The sequence below is a fragment of the Physeter macrocephalus genome, chromosome 16 (assembly GCF_002837175.3).
Source record: "Physeter macrocephalus isolate SW-GA chromosome 16, ASM283717v5, whole genome shotgun sequence".
Lineage (NCBI taxonomy): Eukaryota > Metazoa > Chordata > Mammalia > Artiodactyla > Physeteridae > Physeter > Physeter macrocephalus.
The window spans coordinates 85,261,605-85,281,430 of NC_041229.1; the positions used below are offsets into that span (position 1 = coordinate 85,261,605).

The 19,826-nt window shown below is 38.9% G+C and overlaps 1 protein-coding gene across 2 annotated transcripts; it reads left to right on the top strand.

Annotated features, from left to right (window-relative positions):
• Positions 1-1,874: 1,874 nt before the first annotated feature.
• On the top strand, positions 1,875-19,617 carry DEPDC7 (DEP domain containing 7). 2 transcript variants are annotated; one of them, XM_007111138.4, is made up of 9 exons: positions 1,875-2,025; positions 11,280-11,670; positions 13,267-13,394; positions 14,202-14,391; positions 17,024-17,235; positions 18,326-18,468; positions 18,647-18,772; positions 18,880-18,958; positions 19,279-19,617. In XM_007111138.4, the coding sequence occupies exons 1-9, from the start codon at positions 1,953-1,955 to the stop codon at positions 19,470-19,472; spliced, it is 1,536 nt and encodes a 511-aa protein (XP_007111200.2). In that variant the 5' UTR covers positions 1,875-1,952; the 3' UTR covers positions 19,473-19,617. The 2 variants fall into 2 exon arrangements, with proteins under 2 accessions (XP_007111200.2, XP_028357087.1); XM_028501286.1 differs by having other exon boundaries at positions 1,876-2,025; positions 18,880-19,029; positions 19,279-19,360.
• The last annotated feature ends 209 nt before the right edge of the window (positions 19,618-19,826 follow it).

Below are 19,826 nucleotides of genomic sequence, written 5' to 3' on the forward strand. Positions count from 1 at the left end.
AGAGAGCATTTCACCAGGTAAGATAGACAAAGATAGCACAAGCTGGTAAAAATTCTTTGAAATGCTATATAAATCATCAAAATAGTCACTGAGGTCACCTGCCTTTTGCAAAAGACCCAATCAATATTAGTGTTTGTCAAGATTTGTTTTCAGAAATAAGATGAGCTTTTTTTTCCGCAAGTAGTGAGGATGGACTTGTGTGTTCATTCAGTTACACAGCATGGGGTAGACTAAAGTTAATTGGTCTACTGAGTACCTGAAACCCGTCCTAAATTGTATCTTATCTCTGAGATACAGTAGTCAACTGAGAAATGAAAAAGGAAAATTCCTTGAACAGAGGTGCCGTTGGGTTTTACTACCACCAGGGGGAGAGAGCGCATTAAAAAAAGGACAATCCTGGCAACCGTTTCTAAATCTTAGGAGCAGCAATGGCCCACGTCTAACCCACTAAACTGGGGTCCCTAGGGTCGCAATTTCTTGGTATGTGCTCTTAGAAATAACCACGTTTGTATTCTTCTTAGCATTCTGAAGCAACTACGTGTAGGAGCTTCCTCCAATAAGCTAAGTAATGAACTCCCATTTAAAAACCATTCTGAGGCTACCCCAGTGGCACAGTGGTTAAGAATCCTCCTGCCAATGCAGGGGACCAGGTTCGAGCCCTGGTCCAGGAAGATCCCACATGCCATGGAGCAACTAAGCTCATGCGCCACAGCTACTGAGCCTGCGCTCTAGAGCCTGCGCGCCACAGTTACTGAGCCCTTGCGCCACAACTATAGAAGCCCACACGCCTAGAGCCCGTGCTCCACAACAAGAGAAGCCACCGCAATGCGAAGCCTGCGCACCGTAACAAAGCGTAACCCCCGCTCACCACAACTAGAGAACTAGAGAAAGCCCACGTGCAGCAATTAAGACCCATTGCAGCCAAAAGTAAAATAAATAAATTTTTTTAAAAAACCATTCTGGTTTATAACCTGATCACGCAGGCATCCTCCTTCTAAGAAGACATTTATTATATGTACCAAAGGTTTAACATGATTGCAAAATCCCCAAATTTGAAAAAAAAAAAGGGGGGGGAGGGTTAAGTATCTGGCAATTGAATTATCGGTCTCTTACACCACTCATCTTTTCAGAGGTACCCCTGCACTGGATCCCTGGATTCCCTGTTTTCAACTTCCCCTTAACAGCCCCCTTCCCTTCTTTCCTAACTCTGTCCCTATCCACCTGACCCAGAGTTACTTTGGAGGCGGCACCGATTTCCTTGCCAGCCAGCCCCAAGGCCAGCCAGCTGCCCTCCTGACTGTGACCTCTAAACATTGCTCTCCTGAAACAGATAAAGATTTGTTCTTTACAGGTGGGGATGCGTGAAAAACTCGAGGCACTTATCACCGTGACATAATTTTAAGCACTTATGTTCCAGACCCAACAACTAAAATACATGAATTGGTTCGTGTAATCTTCATTAAAAAAATTCCGCGAAGCGGATACTAATACTGCCCTCGCGTCACAGGTGAAGACACAGAAGCCCAAGACAGTTAAACAGCTGGCCGAGCCCCAGAGCTAATCCACGGCGGGACGCGCTTTGCACCCAGCTGGTCTGAGCCTGCCGCGCGCATACCTCTGACTGCGCCTGGGCTGTGCCGACGGCGGGGGCGGGATGCGGGCCGCGTGCGGCCGGCGCGGACTCGCAGGGCGCAGCACCCCGAAATACTTCCCACCTGGCTGCCTCGAGGGCGGGGTCCGCACCGTTTCCTCGCCCTTGGGGCCTCAGGTTACAGTCGGCCCCGGCCTGCACGTGACCGGCGGCGTGCGGCGCGCAGCGACCGATCACTGGGCGGGGACGGGGCCTGGCGGGAGCCCCGCCCCATCCCGGGCCAGTTAACTGGCGGCCGCTGGGCTGGCGCCCACTTCGCTGTGCGGCGGTCTGGGGCGGTGGTGTCCGCGCGGCTGCGGCCATGGCCACGGTGCGGGAGAAGGCGGCGGCGCTCAACCTGTCGGCTCTCCAGAGTCCCGCGCAGAGGCCTCCCGGTAGGTGCCGAGGACCCGGTCCGGGGACGCTGGGGGTCACGGGGCGGACGGGGGGCGCAGGCTGAGGTTCTCGCGCGGGCGGGGGATCCCGCCAGGTACAGCCAAGATTGCGGCCGCCTCCGCGAGCTCCGCACAGCTGTGGCCGCTCGGGCCGGCGCCCCCGCCGGTGAGCTGCTGTGCCGGACCCTGGTGCCCTCGCAGCCAGCGTTCTCCTAAGTTACCTGGACTTTAACTTCACCGCGCGCTAGTCTGTGCGCCAGCTGCGTGCCGGGCGCTTGCAGTAGGTCTCCAGGCGTGCTCCACATCATTACTGGTTACTGTCTCAGCCACAAACCTTGACTCCACAATATGGCCAGGGGCCCAGTGCCTCTGTTGCCCAGTTTGTTGCCCAGACTCTTCCTGGGAGTGGTGAGAGGTTTCTGTTATACTAAGTACTACCGGCAGGAACTTGGCATAAAAGGTATTTATTAGTTACACTTTCTGGATAAGCAGTATTTCAATGAATAGAAGTTTTTGATTTTCCTTTTCAATGGTTGCAGGAGATAAGTAGAGACACTGGTGAATTTTGCCAGCTTAATCATGTCCTGGGGGGCAGGTTACTTAGGATGTTAGTATGCTAACATCTTGGTTTCTTTAAATGTCCAAACAATTGAACAGAATCCGATGATCGGTTCTAAAATTCCGATTTTAGCATACCCTACGTCTCAGTTAATAGAGTTAAGGGGTACAGATAATACTTGGCTTTTTTGTTTTACTTTTAGAGAAGTTACAATTTTCCCCCCTTTCTGTAGCTACAATGTGGGTTGCTGTAGGAATTAGTTCCCTTATTATTAAGCCTTTCATTTGTAAAAGCAAACCAGTGAAACTGTGACTCCTTCCTCAAGGTGACAGTGGTCAGTGGATTGACATAGGACAAATTGGGTGCATCTCAGTGACCCCAGTTTTCTGTTTAACTTACAATTAGTAATGCTCCTTTTAATCTTCAAATTGCTAATGATAAATTGTGATAGAGAACCACTTTTCATTTGTACTTTTCTAAGAACGATCTTAACATTAATCTTACTCTCCAATTAAAAGGATTCAAATAAGCACATGATGGCTACATTCAGAATTTCTCCAGTGTTTACAGTGTGAAGAGAAGGGAAATACTTCATCGTTTAGGAATATAAAATCAAATAATATTGGAAACAGTCTTGAGAAGTCTTTAGGCTTACTTTCTGAGTGAAAGAAATTGCCAAATTTTGTGTGATTAAAAGTCCTGTCTTCTCTAACAGCTGAAATACCTGTTCTGAGCTTTGGTCATTAGTGAACAGGTTTTTCGTATAAGGGAATATGTATTCAAAATTAAGTAGATGACTCTCAGAGGGAAGAGTTGAAGTGCTGGTCATCGAATTTGAACCCAAGGAAAGGACCCCTGTCTTCTGCACACCAGGTGCAGTGGGCAGAGAAGGGCCCACTGCATTTTCTCAACTGTTTTGGTTGCTACAGTTGGAACCCTACCTGTTATCCTATGTTCATCCCCCTTCCTACTCTTTAGTTGCCTTGTTACAGTCCTAGCGAGCATGGTAATGGGAGCCTGTGTTCTTGGTTGCCTGCCATTCTCTTTCTGTGTCCTCTGGCAAGCAGCTTTGTAATTTTGTTTCTCTACCTATTAGTAATTCCATAGTTTAAAGGGGCTGTAACAACCAGGGACTTGATTTATGTAGAAGAAATAAAGTCTGTATGCTAACCTTTAGTAAGTAGTTTGAAGAAATTTGTCTTTTAATATAGACAAGCAAGAAAGTGGTATGTTATCCTGTTATCCCTTTATACTGTAACCTAATTCTTTGAATTCACCTGGTATCACTTTTCCAGGGAGCTCAAAGTACTTCCCGTATGCTATCTCATTAATCTGTATGAATTAAAGCAGGGGCCAGTGCCTACTTTTGTTAATAGTTGTCTAAACATATTCTAAAATTGTTCTTTATTTTACGTAGTTTACCTGCAGCCTTCTTTTCAGAGGCAATGTCAGTCTTCAGCATGACATCTCTAATGCTGTGTAAGAGGAAAACAAACTTTGGATTACCAAAACCAATATGCAGTAAAAGTGTTGCAGTATTGATATTGGCGTATAGGAAGTTTTCCCCACTCAGTTACATCTGCCTAGTGCTTTTTTTTTGCGGTACGTGGGCCTCGTGGCCTCTCCCGTTGCGGAGTGCAGGCTCCGGACGCGCAGGCCCAGCGGCCATGGCTCACGGGCCCAGCCGCTCCGCGGCATGTGGGATCCTCCCGGCCTGGGGCACGAACCCGTGTCCCCTGCATCGGCAGGCGGACTCCCAACCACTGCGCCATCAGGGAAGCCCCTACATCTGCCTAGTTTTAACACTCAAAGCAGAGCTCTCTACATTTATCTATTTTCATGAAATTTTGGTTAATGTCCAATAAATGTAGTCCTTTTCCTTTGTCTTAACAATTCTGTGAGTAATGTTTTAAAACCTCTTCTGAAAAAAAAAATTCTTAAGTAAAATTCTCTCAAATCCTAAATGATTTAGGATTTTATATACTTGTTATCTTCTGATGAGTTAAATCTTCTGGTATGTGTCACATTTGTCTTCTCACCTCCTAGTGGTCTTTATTTGATTGACTACTCTTCAGAGCTTGACATCATCATCCAAGTGGTATGAATAGGTAAAGGGTAAACTCTTTGAGGGTGGGGACTGTCTTCTTAGTTCAAAGAAAGGAAGAGGAAGAAAGAGACCTTCCTTTTTTTTCCTTTACTTTTTAAATAAACTTAAACATTTTTAGAATAGATTTAGATTTACAAAAAGTCACTAAGTTAGTGCTTAGAGTTCCCATATGCCCTTCACTCAGTTTCCCTTATGATTAACATCTTACATTAGTGTAATACATTTGTCACAATTAGTGAACCGATATTGATAGTCCATACTTTTACTCAGGTTTCCTTAGTTTTTGCCTAATATCCTTTTTCTGTTCCAGGGTCCCATCCAGGATATTACATTACAGTGAATCCACATGTCCTTTGGCTCTTCTAGATTGAGACAATTTCCCCTTTCGTTTTTATACGTCTGTTAATTGCTGGATACGTGCCAGCCACTTTACATATATATCTCAGATGACCTTCACAATAACTGAGAGAAGTGGAATTAACTGTTTTGCACCTGAAAAGTTGGGCAGTTTGCCCAAGATTGCATTATTAGTAATGATGGAGCCAAGAATAGAGAACCAAGTTCTCTGGGACTCCAGAACCCACGCTCTTGTCTTTTTCTATTCACAGAACCTAGCACTGTGCCTGCTGCATTAACACAAGTTTCCATGTCTAAACAGTATTCAATTAACCTAGGGTTTCTGAACCTCGGCGCTGCTGACATTTTCTTTGTTGTTGCGGGAGCTGGCCTGTCACTGTAGAATGTTAAGCAGTGTCCCTGGCCCCTCTACCCACTAAACATCAGTAGCATTTCTCCCTCCTCAGCTTATAACAACCAAAAATGGCTCCAGACATTGCCAAATGTCCAGGGGGAGTAAAATCACCCACTAAGAACCACTGTGTTAACCCTTCTTTAAAATATTTTAATAGTTGGCAATAATCTACAACTAACAAGTACTGAATAATTTGAACCTCTGTGAAGTATAAGGAAATTTGAATGAAATAAGGCACTAGTTCACTGTTTCTTTAAGTTTTGTGCAAAACTGCCTAACATGAGCTATCTGAATTATTTTGTGTGTGTTGGGGGTGGGGGCAGTGTAATGTCCAAAAATGAAAATAAAATTGTTACATATTCATTTAGAAGTAGCATGTTTTAGTAACTCTTGTGTGTATGTTTACCTTACAGTGGGATCCAGTTTTATAATGTGTCTTGATTTTCTAAGGAGTTAATATAATCTCACTGATTGAAATGATTATAGAGTTGTTTTCACCCTTAAATTGGTTTTCACAGCAGGGCCATAGTTGATGCTGACTGCACAGATCATGGTTGATGTTGATTATACCCTTGTGACTTAATGAGTAAATGTAATTTCTTGACCTATCTGCCTTATGACTTGATTTTTAAGGAATTATTATTATAATAACTTGATTATTTAGTGTACCTTTTTAGAAGTAAAGATGATTATTAGTAGTGTTACAAATATACATAAGTTCAATATTAGAAGTTTAACTTTTTTATGGCTGGTAAACTTTTTTGGGTAGATTTCAAATACATGCAAAGGATGGGTCTTTGCTTTTGAAAAATAGCTATTGTTTTCACACAGATAAAGATGAGCCTGCTTGAAAACTGAGTGTTCACTAGCCTAGATTTATATAGTGCTCAAGAGCATGTGTAGTATGTTATAGATCTAGTTTTTTTTTTTTTTTTTTTTTTTTTTTGTGGTACGCGGGCCTCACACTGTTGTGGCCTCTCCCGTTGCGGAGCACAGGCTCCGGACGCGCAGGCTCAGCGGCCATGGCTCACGGGCCCAGCCGCTCCGCGGCATGTGGGATCCTCCCGGACCGGGGCGCGAACCCGGTTCCCCTGCATCGGCAGGCGGACGCGCAACCACTGCGCCACCAGGGAAGCCCTAGATCTAGTTTAAAACAGTTTCTGAGCCTCTTGATAGCTTCTCAAAGCTTTTTATCCGACAGGTCAAATTTGTTCCTATGCTTCATTTCTTACATATTTTGTTTGGTGTTCAATGGCCATGTCTAAATGGAGAGAGATACAATTTTAGTCTCTAAAGTCCTACAAATCAGCAGTTTAGACCTGAAACATACCTTAAACATAGTGTTTAATTCTTGTATCAGTAAATGAAGAAAACAAATTATAAAAGTTAAGTCTGTTATTCAGGGTTATCGCAGCTGGTCTCTAGACTTTGATCATTAGGTCTTGATGCTCTTAGAACATGCTTAACCAAATGTAAACAAAGAAGCATCGAGATGTAGATAGTGATGAATTTTAAAGAATTGTCAAGCTCATATGCAAGTGAAGTTTGAGGACAAGCTGAAGCTTAAATTCTGATTGTTAGACTTACAAAACATTCATTGTATACTTCGGGTCTCTCGAATCCTGTTTAGAAGTCACAATAATTCATCTTACTGGGCCATGGTCAGCGATACCAATGTTCATTTCAGCTCTTAGATGATGATAAATAAGAAGTTTCAGACCAGCATGTGGGGGATCTGTGTTCAACTGGTGAAGTCAGCATTAAAAAAACAGGTTATCCTGGTGTGGGTTTTGGCACATTTACTCGTCAAGTCCAGGGTAGATTATGTATTAAAATATCTGTATGAACATGAGTTAGTTCGGGTCTGTGGGTGGTGATGCGTAAGGGGAAATATCCCAGGATATTTGCAACCAGGATGCAATGGTTGGGAATTAATGGTCAGTGAGAACAGAGGGGACCTGAAAGGGCTGAATTGTATTATGCCTGGAGAACTCTGGAAACATTGTATGGCTCACAGGTGCCTACTATCCTGCTCTAACCTGTTCTTTAATCTTTTATACTGTGTTATTCAACCTGCAAGACTTCCTGATTTTCCATATTTAAACAGCAAGTTAATATGGGAAAATATATTCTTTATTTCTTAATTCCCCTGTGAAGATTAGCCTTTTTCACGTCATTGAGGCTCTCACCCCCATCAGTTGTCCTATTGATCTCAAATTAATAAGTGAGTCAGCCTTATCTTTTAGGGGTTTTATGCTAACTTACTTGTAGCTCAACTGTTATGATTTATGTGTTTCATCTTTAGTATTATTAGTAGCCCAGAAGTCTGTTTTGTTGGTACTTAATAGGCAATCTGAGCTCTACAAGTTTGAACCTTGCTTATTTTCCTTTCCTGTGTACTATGGATAGTATATATCATAGAATTTATGATAACTATCTTATTTTAGGAGTAATTACTACTAAGTTTTTAAATAGCTTGGTTAAGGATTCAAAAATCTTAAAGTTGTTTTTTTGTTTGTTTCTTTAAATCTCATTGGCTCACTTAAAGCTCTTTCAGTTAATCCAAGTCTTCAATGAAAGGTTAATGCTAAAACTATCTGCTAACTTTTTTTTTTTAACAAAGCTTCTTTTTAAAAAAAATTTATTTATTTATTTTTGGCTGCACTGTGTGTTCGTGGCTTCGTGTGGGCTTTTTCTAGTTGCAGCGAGCGGGGGCTACTCTTCGTTGCAGTGCGCGGGCTTCTCATTGCGGTGGCTTCTCTTGTTGTGGAGCACGGACTCTAGGCACAAGGGCTTCAGTAGTTGTGGTGCATGGGCTTAGTTGCTCCGCGGCATGTGGGATCTTCCCGGACCAGGGCTCGAACCCATGTTCTCTGCATTGGCAGGGGGATTCTTAACTACTGCACCACCAGGGAAGCCCTGCTGACTTACTTTTAATATATTTAAGTACTAAGAAAAGCTAGTATATATTTACTACCTGTAAAACTGAGGGTAAGTTTGTTTAATTCACTGAGCCTCAATTTCTTCAAAATAGGATTATTAATAACTATTTTAGAGAAGTTTATCAGGATTAAATGAGAGAAGGCAGAGCTTGTCATATTGTAAGTCCTCAAATGTTAGCTACTATTAATAATATAATGAAGATTTGAAAAAAGACTAAAGAACAGACATTAAGTTCATTTAAATTTCAGCTATAATCTCTGGTATGTTAGGAAGTTAATATTAAGTGCTAATCCTCCTTTTATTTAGTCATAGTGGCTGGAAACAGTACAGCTACTCCAAGTTCTGGATACCAGGGGAATGACCTGGACATATTTTGAGATTCCATCCAGTGCATGATTCTGGCTCTACTCAGTAGAGACTAAATACAGTACCAGTAGTAAGTCTAGTTTCAGCTTGATTTATCTAGTTGAGTCTCCATAATTCAGTTCTTAAAACTGCTCACATATTTGGAAAACTAGCATCAATTACTTCCTTCTTTGTTTAGTAATGAATTATGAAGTATCTGACATTTTAAAATATAATTTTGATAATTAAAAACAATCTTGCTGGGACTTCCCTGGTAATGCAGTGGTTAAGAATCCACCTGCCAATGCAGGGGACACGGGTTCGAGCCCTGGTCTGGGAAGATCCCACATGCCACGGAGCAGCTAAGCCCGTGTGCCACAACTGCTGAGGTTGTGCTCTAGAGCTCACGAGCCACAACGGCTGAACCCATGTGTCACGACTGCTGAAGCCTGCGCGCATATAGCCTGTGCCCTGCAACAAGAGAAGCCACCTCAGTAAGCCCGCACACCGCAACGAAGAGTAGCCCCTGCTCGCCACAACTAGAGAAAGCCCATGCGCAGTGACGAAGACCCACTGCAGCCAAAAATAAAAATAAATAAATTAATTAATTAAAAAACCCCACAATCTTGCTGATTATTTTAAACTAACATCATAATAACGGATAGATAGTAAAATTACCCATCCACTTTTGGTATTGGAAATATACAAACAAACAATAAAGGGTTTTCTGTGTTTGTGTGTGTATGTTAGTAATTTTTATGGTAGCTACAAAATTACACTATAGGTGAATACACTGTGGTTCACTACACTCCCTATAGTTATTGCAACACAAAAAGATGAATTTCAAATGACCCACTTAAAATTTATGACTCTAGTGCATTGAGTGGAGTTGTTTTTTTTCCTCAGCCATGCCGCATGGCTTGCAGGATCTTAGTTCCCCAACCAGGGATGGAAACCGGGCCCCTGACAGTGGAAGCATGAGTGCTAACCACTGGACCACCAGGGAATTCCCAAGTGGAGTTTTAATGTGCTTCAGAAACTTTGCTTTCATCTTACATATTTATTTTATCTAAAAAAACAGGAAGGTAATTTCAAGTAGGAGTTTCTTTAATTATAAGTCTCCTTATTCCTTATTGTTGTACTGTTGCATATTATTTTCCTTCTTAGACTACCTTAAGGGATGGAATCAGTTTTCAATTTCTCTGCCAAAATATCTTGAAAATAAAGGAGTTATATACTTAACAAAAATAGGGGCTTAAAAATTAGAACAACTGAATATTCAGAGGGTCATTAAAAGGTATAACACATAAAAAGGCGTACTATGTGTTTACATAAAAAGAGAGCAAGCCAGCTAGCCACCAGGCTGACGATTAGCTAGACTTAGTTCCATCAGCTTACTAAAACTTAAGGTCCATTTTCTTTTAATTGTTTCTCCTTTTCTTCTTTGTAGTTATGCCAAATATCAATTTATTAAAATGAGGAAAAATGTGATGGATCTTTGAAAGCACGTTTTCTAAAACCTTACTTTATTTCTGTGCTTTTCCTATCTTTGCAATAGGCTATAAGCTCCTATTGAACAGGAACCAAACTGTTAGTTTATCGATAACTGTTTAACAAAGCACTTAACTCATGAGTCTGCATAATAAGAAGCTTTAAAAAAAAATTAGTTTATTCCAACAAGCATCGTGTGCGTATGTATATCTATAACTATACATCTGTCTATCTGTATGTCTGCCTTATCTGACTGATACATGCTTTGAAATCGTATAGACCATGAACCAAATCCCAGTACCACCTCTTACAATATAATGTCTGGAAGTTACACTTAACCTCTGTGAATCTGTTTTCCATCTCTCAAATAGAGGTGATGTCTGCTTCATAGGGTTGCTGTTGAAGATTAGAGCATTTATATAAGGCATTTAATAGAGTTCTCGTACATAATTGGTAACTGCCACAAGGTCCTGCTCGATCTGCATCCCCCACTCCAAAGCCCATTGTCACTCCTCTCTGATCTCACTTCCTACTGTTCTTTCCCTTGGTCACCTACTCAGGTCATGGTGGCTTCCTTCCTGTTCTCATAGCGGAGTACACCCCCTCCTCAGGGCGTTTGCTCTTTCTGTTCTCTCTGTTCTTTCCCCAGATAACTGCACAGCTTGCCCCCAGGTTTTACACAGACTCCTGCTCAGAGATCACCATGTCAAAGAGGACTTTTCTGACCTCCCATCTAAAACAGCATTCTCTTTCTTACCTGGCTTTATTTTTCTTCTTGGCACTGATCTAACATATACATAATGTCTGTATCTTCCCACAAAGAATAAGTCTATAAGAACAGGGACTTTATTTTGCCCACTCTTGTATCCTAGCACATAGAACAGTGTTTAGCATATAGTAGGCACTACATTTTTTAATGAGTTGCTACTAATAATTTCATATTTCAATAACAAGCTGCCCTCATAAGTGTTTCTTATTAATAACTGGAGATTTGCTTAAGGATTGCTTAGACCTTATTACAAATGAGTGAGGTGACTCTGTGATTTTTCCCATTCCAGGTTTCAGTGTAGCCCAGAAGCCATTTGGAGCCACATATGTATGGAGCAGCATTATAAACACTCTTCAAACACAAGTGGAGGTGAAAAAACGAAGGCATCGTTTAAAAAGACACAATGACTGTTTTGTTGGTTCGGAAGCTGTGGATGTCATTTTTTCTCATCTAATTCAGAATAAATACTTTGGTGATGTAGATATTCCTCGGGCCAAAGTGGTGAGAGTGTGTCAAGCACTTATGGACTACAAAGTATTTGAAGCAGTTCCGACCAAAGTCTTTGGAAAAGACAAAAAACCTACATTTGAAGATAGTAGTTGCAGCCTTTATAGATTCACAACGATACCTAACCAAGACAGTCAATTAGGCAAAGAGAACAAACTGTTTTCACCTTCCAGGTTAGTCTGTGTTCGATTTTCATTTAATATTGGCAGGGGGAAGTGCCTCTTTAGTGCAGTAGGTAGCGTGTCAGTCTCATAATATTGGCAGGGGGGATATTGGCAGGATTTTGTCTACTTTTTAATGAGATGCTGACTGTCTTTGTTATTTTTGGAGCAGTAAATTAGGCTAAAATCTGGTTCTGTGGGTAAATTTGATAAAGTAGAGCAAACTTTTGTTTATTTGGTATCTCCTAGAATTCTTGTTTGTTCATATGTTTAGCAGAAACCATCAACAAACTTTGATTTTTCTGCTTCAGGTTACAATTACAGTATAAAAAATGTTAGAGAGTTTATACACAAAGTGGTATGAGAACAGGAGAGGTGAAGACAAGCAGGTGAGTTGTCACTAGAATCCAGAAAATAGCAGATGTGAAATATGAAAGGAGCCAGTATGCAGAAAGTTTCATAGGACATTTTAAAGGAGTTTGCACGTGATCACACAGATGTTGGGGAGGCCACAGAAAGACGTTAAGCATGATGAGATTGTATTTTAGGCAGCTATATGGACAGCCTAATGGGGAGAGGAATCTTGCAATATTGTGGTCTACAGGTGAGGGGGAAGTAGGCAGCAGTGGTGGAGAAGCAGGAATCATTTAAAGGGAGCCTGGGGGACAGAATTGTAGAACCCAGTGATTGAAATGGATGTAGGTGATAAGTGCGTAGCTAACTTAGTTATTTGTCATGAGATAAAACTTCTTCCTTTTATTCCCCTCAGCTAAGCTTTGAAAAGGTGACCATGTAATTGAAGCTCTTACAATTCAGATCTGACCCAAAGTCAGAGTTTTAGTGTATTGACTTTCAAATATTTTTTTTAACTCTATATTTAAAACATGATAAAATTTACCTCTCTCTATATAGGAAGGAAGTAGGAGGATAAGGTAGGGCACAATCAGTACTTTCCAAATTAGGTCCACGTGCTTTTGGGAACAGATGCGTTTAGGAATTTGGAACTTTGGAGATTTTAGAAAGGTCATTATGTACCTATATCATTTACTAGATAACACTCCGAGAGGGATCTGGGACAGCATCTGGTAATCAAACACATTAGTATTTCTGCAGTGAAAATATTCATACTAACTGGGATAGATAAAGGCTGTGATAGTCTCAGAACAGGTTTTGTTACTGTATGAATTCTGAATAAACTTTAAAGTTTTTAAAGCTTTTTGGGTTTCAGAATTATGAATAAGAGATTATAGTTCTGTATTTGAGCACAATCTACCAGAGAATGCCCCGGAAAGAGAGATAACTAATAAAAACAGTGAACATAATGAAGTTTGACTGTGTTTGATTATGTTTCAAAATTGGCGACTAACATTTTAGTCATTGAATTACTTAAATCTAAATGCTCAAAGGAGAATTTATGTAGAGTGTGTATATTCAGGCTTGAGAAAGAAGGTGGGATGTTTCTGTATTTCATTCTATTCTTAGAATTTGTATTTGTTATGTTTTTGCTCTGAAATACATAAACTTTCTAGAAACTCTTAGCTCTCGAATTCAAAAATATTTCTGTAGGCTTACTAATAAACAGGAATTTATGAAATAAATTCATTTTAGGTATGCAGATGCATTATTTAAGTCCTCTGATATCAAATCTGCAAGTTTAGAGGATCTGTGGGAAAATCTGAGTTTAAAGCCTGCTGAATCCCCTCACGTAAATATCTCTGCAAACTTGACTCCACAAGGTAAGCTAAAGATGATACAGGAAGAAATAGAAGACTAACTTCAAATAAAGTTATTTAAATTTTTTCAATCTTAACCTTTATTAGAATTTAGATATTCAAAGCATAAAGAAAGAGCACACTGTGTATTAAAGCTGTTTATATTAAGTTTTAACAGAGGTCTATTATCTTTAACAAATAGATCAGTGTTGCAATTCTGGAACACTGACTTTTGTCCTATCAGCTGGCAGAGATTCAAATCTGAAATGTTTTACATGCAGATTTTAAAAAATTTATTTGAAATCTGCTCTCAGATATATCTTTCCCTAAAATTTTATTAGGTTAAATAAAAATTTGAGAATTATATTAAAACATTAACAGGGTTATATGTTCTTCCTTGTCTGTGGCAATGGAATGTGGTTTAATGACTGATTGCCACCTTCCCTCCCCCATCCCAGTTGTTGAAACCCTGAGCGGAATAATCTGCAGCCAATGGTTTCAAACCAGTTTTCAGATTGAATGAATCATTCTTTCTTCCAGGGTCCTTATTAACATGTTATATGACTTGATCTCTTATCAAGCCATATTGCTTTTTACAGTACAAAAATGAAAAGAATTCCTGTTGTCCAAAGTCTGTTCTCCTACACTTTAAACAAATCTTGAATTGTTTTACTTTGTTATAAGAAACTACTTCATAAGATTGACTCTCTTTCTTCTTCTTTTTTTCTTTTGCCACAAGTTTATTAGCTTAGACCTGCCTAGGCAGATATTGTGGTGAGTGTGTAGTAACTATTAATCGTTACTTTTCCCCTTGTTATTTCCCCTGTGCAGTTATTAATGAAGTATGGCAAGAAGAAACAGTTGGGCGTCTGCTACAACTTATAGACCTTCCACTCCTTGACTCCCTCCTCAAACGGCAAGAGGTGGTACCTAAAGTTACTCAGCCGAAGAGGCAGCCTGACTTGGTCATCAATAGGAACTCTCTGGATCGAGGGATTCTCAAGGCTTACAGTGAATCTCAGTATGTGGAAATACATATAATAATTTGAGTGTGTTTATAGGAAGATATTAGTTTTAAGATAATCTTTTGACTTCTTCTGTCCATACGATCAGATATGCTGTCAGTTGATATTATCAGTATTGGGAAAAATGAACAAAATTACCTTGGTCAAAATTAACGAGATTTAAATGTCATTATTTTTCGTATTCATTTTTGTTTCACATATATCTCACTTGCACATCAAGTGAAGAAAATTATTATGTTCCATCTTTGTTAAAATGTAGGGCTGTCTGCTCTCTTAGAGCTGTCTGGTCTTCAAAGGGACCTGGAACAAAATGAACATATTTGTCAAATTCTTAGACTCCTTTGACTACATATGCTTTTATAGTCTTCTAGAATGTGTATTAAATATGTGTTTTTTGAAATTGAGTTATTTGTAGTGAGGTGGATGGACCTAGAGTCTGTCATACAGAGTGAAGTAAGTCAGAAAGAGAAAAACAAACACCATACGCTAACACATATATATGGAATCTTAAAAAAAAAAAAAAAGTTCTGATGAACCTAGGGGCAGGACAGGAATAAAGACGCAGATGTATAGAATGGACTTGAGGACACGGGGAGGGGGAAGTTACGGTAAGCTGGGACAATGTGAGAGAGTGGCGTGGACATATATACAGTACCAAATGTAAAATAGATAGCTAGTGGGAAGCAGCTGCATTGCACAGGGAGATCATCTTGGTGCTTTGTGACCACCTAGAGGCGTGGGATAAGGAGGGTGGGAGGGAGATGCAAGAGGGAAGAGATATGGGGATGTATGTATACATATAGCTGATTCACTTTGTTATACCGCAGAAACTAACAACATTGTAAAGCAATTATACTCCAATAAAGATGTTAAAAAAAAAAGAATATATACTTACCCCATATGTATTATAAGTTAAGCATATATATATATATATTTATTTGCATCACCAACTTCCTGGTTGTTGTGATAAAAATCTATTATTTTTTATTGAGTTTACTATACTTTTCATACATGAGTTCTCTTTTAAGAATTAGTTCTGCCATTATATTTAGTTTTACAACCATATTAAAAATAACAATTAAAAAAATAAGTATGTTTTTAAATTAACTAGTTTTATTAAAGAAACATAATGAAAATAACTCTTGCTCTCACCTCTAACCACACTCTCCTGATTAAAAATTTGAAGGCTTAACTCCAGGTGCTAAGGGAATTATGATTTTATTTTTCCTTAAGGAGGAGTTCTATATTCCTTATAACCTTGAAACTCTTCCCCTAAGTAAAATTATTAAATGTTAATATCTTGTATTTAATAGTTTATTTAATTTTTAGTGATTTTTGCCTTAGCAGATAGTGTTCCAGTAGTTAGGAAGATGCAAATGTTTGAAAGGAATACCACTTATATTTTCAGTACTTCGCCATTTCTACATTCTAATGAATTATTAATAAACAGTTGAATGTCAAAAGGTAGCTTAAACCCTTATGTGAAAAAATTAATCCCAGCATACTACTTATTGAACTCTATATAAAGAGGAAGCTTATTATTCTACAAGAATTTAAATTACGTTTCTACAATCTAAAGTAACGTGAAAATAATTTATGATTACCTTAAATTTTAAGTACAGAATCAGAAATTGACCTTAAAGTTCATCTATCTACATCTTATGATGAAGCTGATGACCAGAATTAATTGTCCTGAGTCCACAGCAGTGGAAGACATGATTTTTTTTAAACTATATATATTAACAAATTGAATATTAAAAGTTAGTCATTCTGCAGATGAATGGATAAAGAAGATGTGGCACATATATACAAGAGTGGCATGGACATATATACACTACCAAATGTAAAATAGATAGCTAGTGGGAAGCAGCCGCATAGCACAGGGAGACCAGCTAGGTGCTTTGTGTCCACCTAGAGGGGTGGGATAGGGAGGGTGGGAGGGAGACACAAGAGGGAGGAGATATGGGGATATATGTATACGTATAGCTGATTCACTTTGTTATACAGCAGAAACTAACACACCATTGTAAAGCAATTATACTCCAATAAAGATGTTAAAAAAACCCAAACAACTTAGTCATTCTGTTCCTTGAAATGCAGCAATTTTCTTAAGTTACCCAACTGGCATTTTATTAGAAATGGTAATTAATATTTAATTATTTTGAAACCGTACCTTATCTTCCTGTATTCTCTTCTAGCCAAAGTTAGAGATGATAGATCATACACAGAGCTTTGAAGTAAGCAATACTATATTAGAAAAATGCTGGTGTAGGAGTCAGATCTGGCATCTAGTCCTACCCGGGACCCTGAGCAAGCAACTTAAGAGTTTCTGGACCTCCATAGTAAATTTAAGGAGCAGAGTTTGAATTTTGATGTCTTTCTCAGGCCTATATTGTAGTGGATGGATTCTGTTTTCACTTAAAAAAACAACAAAAAAAGACATATTAAACCCAGCTTTTTTATCTGTGATTCATGATCTAGCTATATATTAAAAAGAATTACTCATCTCTTTATCTAGGTGTATAGAGATTTATTCTGGTAGGAAACTTGAAATAGCTAGTAAATTAGGTACTGAGTGTATGTTGGTTATCCTTTGCTTTTTAAAATAATAATTATTTTCTCCCATAGGGAAGATGAGTGGCTTTCTTCAGCAATTGACTGCTTGGAATACCTTCCAGACCAGATGGTTGTAGACATAAGCAGAAACTTTCCTGAGCAACCAGATAGAATAGACTTAGTGAAAGAACTTCTGTTTGATGCCATTAGCAAATATTACAGTAGTAGGGAACCTCTGTTAAATCACCTATCTGATGTTCATAATGGAATTGCAGAACTCCTAGGTAAGTAAGATGTTACTGGATACAAGAATTTCTCTTTTGGAGGGAACAAGAAAAAGTTACTTGTCCTCAAAATTAACCAAAATGGTACTACTTCAAGCTGAGAGTGGATCTGGATTAATCCATGGAAAGTGTGTGTTTTTTCCAAAACTTCTAGGCCTCATTTGGAAAGAGGCTTTAATAAGCTCTGAAGTTATTCAGGGACTTCTGGTTGCTACAGGAGAATGCTGCTCTCATTCACTGGAAGCTTAATAAGCATAGAGTAGCAATTCTCTTTTTCAGAAAGTGTTATCAGCACTATCACCATTCCCCCTTCATTCTCTTCACAATGGCAGACACTCTGCTTTGTCTCTGTACCAGTGAGCCAGACTGTTCCATATGGCTTGTTGAAAACGAGTTGCAGGTTTCAGAGAATCCTTTATTTTTCTCAGGTAGAGTTGGATACATCAGTACTGTATACATAGTGTACCCTCGAAATGTAGTGAATTACTGGAAAACATAGGCTGAGAATTTATTTACAAAGCCAAGTTAGATGTAACATCTTAAGATTTGTGTATGTCAAGGACTTAGGACTGGCCAATTTGAGTATAGGCTTTCTTTTTTAAAAAAAATAATTTATTATTTATTTTTGGCCGTGTTGGGTCTTCGTTGCTGCGTGTGGGCTTTCTCTAGTTGCGGCGAGCGGGGGCTACTCTTCCTTGAGGTGCATGGGCTTCACATTGCGGTGGCTTCTCGTTGCAGAGCATGGGCTCTAGGCACGCGGGCTTCAGCAGTTGTGGCATGTGGGCTCAGTAGTTGTGGCGCACAGGTTTAGTTGCTCTGCGGCATGTGAGATCTTCCCGGACTAGGGATCGAACCTGTGTCCCTGCATTGGCAGGTGGATTCTTAACCACTGCGCCACCAGGGAAGTCCCAAGTATAGGCTTTCTTGATGGTATTGGTTATTCATTGTAATTCCTAGTCTTTTTGTTTTGCTTTTGAACATCGTTTTGGATAAGTTTACTGATTAGCGTAAGCTCTAACTTGAATTTTGTTCCCTTTGATATAGTCGTGTCTGGTCAAAATTAAAAGCATTTTTTTTCTTTTGGCTGAAGTGAATGGGAAGACTGAAATAGCATTAGAAGCTACTCAGCTCTTTCTAAAGCTTTTGGATTCCCAAAATAGAGAAGAATTTAGAAGACTACTGTATTTCATGGCTGTTGCAGCACATCCTTCTGAATTGAAATTACAGAAAGAAGTAAGTCTTTTGTCTAAATGTTAATTGTATTCAGTATCTGTAATATTTATAGGACATATCCATCGTCAGCATCAATTATGCTGAAATGGGTAGTAGCTATTAATATTTAACATTCCCTTTTATATTACAATTCTTAAAAATATATACTGTTGGGTGTGTGTTTTTTTTATTTTTATAGAGTGACAACCGAATGGTTGTGAAAAGGATATTCTCAAAAGCTATTGTTGACAATAAAAATTTATCCAAAGGCAAAACTGATCTTCTGGTACTCTTTTTAATGGATCATCAAAAAGATGTTTTTAAGGTAAAACTGTGAAAGTAGTTAAGTTGAACTTATGTAATAGATCACTAGATTAAAATGCATTTGAATAATGTTCCATGTTCCTTTTTTTTTTTTTTTTTTTTTTTAAGATTCCTGGAACTCTATATAAAATTGTCAGTGTTAAGCTCATGGACATTCAGAAGGGAAGAGATCCAAACAGAGACACAGGTAATCTGAGAAATACTACTTCCGTGTCTCACAAGGATAAATTCCTGGTGTTTATTTGAAAGTGTTTTGCTGTAAGTAGTTGCACTTTAATTTCAACTAGACTGTAATCAATCTCCTCAGAGCTATCCAGACTTAGCCGAGAGCCTCCTTATGTCAAAAAGCAACTTGACAGGGTTAGAAAGTCAGCAGTGCTTAGCATCTTTACATGCATTTTACAAAATGGGGAAAAATATATATAAGTATAAAAGTGTTGCCTGATTTTTCTAGTTAAGTCTGAGGAATAGATTCATTAACTGAACTTTTTACTTTTAAACTTTAAGGATATATTTATTGCCAGAGAATTGATCAAAGTGATTATTCTGACCATACAAGGAAGACAACCAAGGATGAGCTAATGAATTTACTAAAAAATATTGATGAGGATTCAAAACTTTCTGCCAAAGAGAAGAAAAAATTGCTAGGTCAGTTCTATAAATGTCACCCAGACATCTTTATTGAGTATTTTGGGGACTGAGTTTTCCAGTGTCTGTATATAACTTGTGTATTTTAAGAATAAATTATGTATCCTAAAGATCCAATCACATTGTAATATTGGATGTTCTTCTAAATATGAAACTGTACTTAATAAAACTTTTTTGTATAACTTTTTGTGTCTGAAACTGAGTATTAGATGGTGTATTGCTGTTAAGTATTGACCTCTTTTAGGTGGGTTGATTTATAATTATTGTGCACAATACTTTATAGAACATCCTAGGAATTTAAATGATATGACATTGCAGTGTTTATATAAGAAAGTATTAAACAGTAAGGAAGTCTGTAATTACAAGTTAATAGGAGTATGGTTTGTACCTTGAAAGGTATATTTCTT